The sequence below is a fragment of the Pygoscelis adeliae genome, unplaced genomic scaffold (genome assembly GCF_000699105.1).
Source record: "Pygoscelis adeliae isolate BGI_AS28 unplaced genomic scaffold, ASM69910v1 Scaffold501, whole genome shotgun sequence".
NCBI classification, from domain to species: Eukaryota; Metazoa; Chordata; class Aves; order Sphenisciformes; family Spheniscidae; genus Pygoscelis; species Pygoscelis adeliae.
Window position 1 is genome coordinate 162,473 of NW_008824048.1, and position 3,694 is coordinate 166,166.

The following is a 3,694-nucleotide window of genomic DNA, read 5'->3' on the forward strand; positions in this document are numbered from 1 at the left end:
TCACTGAAACATGGAGGGTTACTAGTGGCAAGGAGAAGAGGAGGAAGACTAGGAAATTATACACTCTTCTATGGGTTAGCCTTGAAGTCCAGTGCTTTAATATCAGACCTGAAGAAGGACTTATGGGCTGAAAGCTTGACTACTCCCTTCATTGCAACACTGTTTAAATACACGAAGCTTCCCAAGTATACTTATTTTAGTGACAGCTGTATAGGTTAATTCATGAAAATACTATGCTGTGCGTACCATCGAATACCTATTTCAGAATAATCAATTGTATATTCACGTCTTTATTGAGGATATTTCAATACAGTTTTATTTTTAAGAACGCTTATATTTAAAAGAATGCTGTGTACTAATTTATCAACCCTGATGTAGTTATGTTGTGTATCTGCTTTTTTTGATAGGTGACAATATTCTAGCTGTCCTAAAATACCTAGCAACATCAGATAAGTTGGCTAAATCTTTTGAGTATCGACATGGAAATGTTGTGTTCTTTGATGTACTTGGTTTATTTGTCCTGGCTTATCCTGCTCGTGTTGGCACCATCATGAACTACATTACAGCAGCAATTGCTTTTCTTTATTTAAGCAAAAAAGTATTACAGCCCAGAACCAGAGGTAAGCGTCATTCTTAAAACAAAACAAACAAACAAAAAATCAATCACATTACTCTTTAATGAATAGCAATTAGTAGATGAAGAAGTGTTCAGGCAATTAAGGCATCTTTTTAGATAAACTTCAGAAATAAATTTTAAGTGTGCAGCATGCCATAGGAGTTGCTTTGTGTTTGAATCTCTCAACTGTGAATAATTATGATGAAGAGAGACTATGATAGGCCTATATGTCTAGCATTTATGAATCATGATTATGTCTTTTATCCTTTCATGAAGATTAAAGTTAAGTCTTTTAAAGATCTGAAAATGGGGAAAAAAAAAAAATTTGCTTAGTATCTATATAAACTCTGTGTTCTGTTAGCACAGGTAGGCTTCAGAATCATGTTTCTTTAACAGCTGTCCACAGGCAGGAGCAAATAAGAAAACAACAAATGGGGAAAAAGGTAACAAAGCTTAATAAAGGGTGTAAAACAACTTAAATCTTCTAGTTAGACCTTTTCAGGTATGTGTAGGAGCATACCTGTTTAAAAAAAACAAAACAAAACAAACACCTCCCCCACCCTCCCCAAAATCCAGCAAACGTTTTTGGAGTAAGAAAAAGTTACAAGAAAAGCAACTCCTTTTTTTTCTTTTTTTTATTTTTACTTTCTATATGGTAGAGTGACTCCACTGGTTCCCTAGAGAAATTTTTACAATCGGGAACATGGTAATCTGCAAAATACACTAGTACTCTGGGAATAAATCTTGCAGTGGGGGAGACTGCAGAAAGACTGCAAAGAAATAGCCTAAGTGATTTAGACTATGCTGTTAAGAAATCTTCAGAGTGGACTCCTCGTGCAGTATTATTTTGGTCATTAAAGCAATTATACTGTGGGATAGTTAGTCTTGATGATAGTCTGCAATAGAATACATGATTGTTGAATGAAACTTTTTTTCTTCTTCATAGCTATTCATAACCTGAAGAAATTCTTTACTGCGTTCAGCTTAACACTGATAAGTTGGGTCTGCACACTGGTGACAGTCCTTATAGTGGCAGTGTTCATCTCTGTCATTGGACGGTCTCTTTCTTGGTACACCCATTTCTATGTTTCTGTGTTTCTGTATGGCACAGCAGCTGCAGCTAAGCTTATTCTTGTGCATACGCTAGCCAAGAAGTTCTTCTATAAGGTAAGCTTGACTTTGTTGCTAATGTTGAAGGGTAACATAGTGTTTAATTTGTGGAAGACTTAATTTTTGAGTTGATTAAAAAGATGCAAAAGTCTTCTGTATTGGACAGAAGTATTTAAAATGTTGCTGTAAAAACTGCTTCATCTAAGCATAGGAGTTGCTCTACTAAGTCAGAGGGTTAAGAGCTTCGTGATTTAAGGCTTTCTTGTTGCTAGTGACCTTTAGGAGCTGCTTCAGAAAAAAAGGCAAAAGCCTAGTAGAACACAGTATAAAGTACTGTTTCTTTCCCCATCTGCACCATCCCTTCCTGCCATCACTTCATTGATAAGAGAGCAGAGCAACAGCTGGAGAATTTGGGTTTTTTTGTTACCTTTCAGTGTTCTTAATAATTACAGAATTGACATATATACTCGAATGTTCTTTGAATCTTACCAGGTTCTTGCCTCTGAATGTACTTGTATGACAGGTTCCCTAAATTTGATAATTTAATTTGGTACAGTACCACCTTATGTATCTTTTAATATTTTTATTCTTTATTTAATCTAATTTATCGTTTACATTTTGTTGTGAAACTTGGAATTCCAGTTCTCTTTGTTTTATTTTGTCCTTCTATTATGTGTGTTTTGGTGATGTCATTTGTATTCATAACCTTTTAAGCAAACAATAAGATATTTTTTTTTCAGATGGTCCATATGAGAGCTTTTTTTCTTATATCTGTCAATTTATAGTTCTGTCATGCCCTCTTCTAATACAGTAATCTGTGCTGTACAGAGCTTTCTAAATGAAGCTGTTCTAAAAATTTGAGTAGTCACCCTTCCCTCTATGATTATTCTGATTGTTAGTTGTTTTGACCACAGCTGGAGATGTGATCCTCACCCCTGCAAGGCTTGGTGACGATTTGGTCTGTGTTACCTTTCTGTTGCTGTCATTTGTCATGATCACTGTCTATCTACCTTTTTTGCTTAGAATTCTTTTTTATGGACTAACCAACATGATTTAACATGCATAATAATGTCATAATTATAGCTCATAACAATCCCATATGTTTAGATGATAGTTTAATGGTTTTTTTATTAAAAACACCTCAAGGCACTACCTCAAGGCCCTATTCATCTGACAGATGATGCCCTTCCAGGACCGAAGTTGACTACTCGAGCCTGTTAGGCTTAGGTTTTAGGCGCAGTGATATTTAGTCATTCAGCTTGCTGTTACTTATCTTCTCAGCCATTTGCACAAGCTTTGGGCAAGGGAATTTAGGAAACCTAAGTTGTAAGCATAATACAGCTTCATCCAAGTATTTGAAAAAGTTTTAAGAACTTACTGAAATTTGGTTGTGTGGAAAGTTCTGGGTGGATCCATCATGTCTTTACCTGGAAGTGGGTTTTTTAATTGTTTGGGGAAGGGAAGTGTTAACTGGTATATGTATGTTAACAAATACATGTATGTAGTGGTGTCCTTTTGTGGAAGAGGTGACCCATTTATAAAATAGATGCAATGTTAACATTTTCTAGTCTTTCAGAAGAGCTGATGGGAGAGCGTACTTTCACTAACTCTTCAGCTGTTCCAGGCTCTGGATCTACTTCTTGCCTGCTGATTGTCTGATCAGCAGATCAGCCAGCTTGATATCATGAGTCGCTTAATTTTCTTGCATGCTGTAGCTTGCAGTACACCATACAGTTTATGCTGCCTCTGTAACTTACATTGTACTTAGAGTTGCATAAAAATTTTGGAAGCTAATCTCTGACTTGGCTATCACAGGCAATGCCTGGGTGTTTTCTGTTAGTGGCTCAAGAACCTGTGAATTAATAAGCTTTTTGTTTTGAAATAGGTTTGGCAACTTGTATTTTCTCCCTCCCCCTCCTTTTTTTTTTTTTCTTCTCAGCCTAAAACTGAATGAGGTGCTTTCTGATA

The 3,694-nt window shown here is 35.9% G+C and overlaps 1 protein-coding gene across 1 annotated transcript in view; it reads left to right on the plus strand.

The window, feature by feature from the left end:
* Positions 1-3,694, plus strand: part of ERMP1 (endoplasmic reticulum metallopeptidase 1) — a 20,397-nt gene that overhangs the window by 9,947 nt on the left and 6,756 nt on the right. The window contains exons 8-9 of the mRNA XM_009333556.1: positions 408-620; positions 1,563-1,783. Coding sequence (XP_009331831.1) covers positions 408-620; positions 1,563-1,783 — 434 coding nt within the window. The remainder of the gene's footprint in view (positions 1-407; positions 621-1,562; positions 1,784-3,694) is intronic.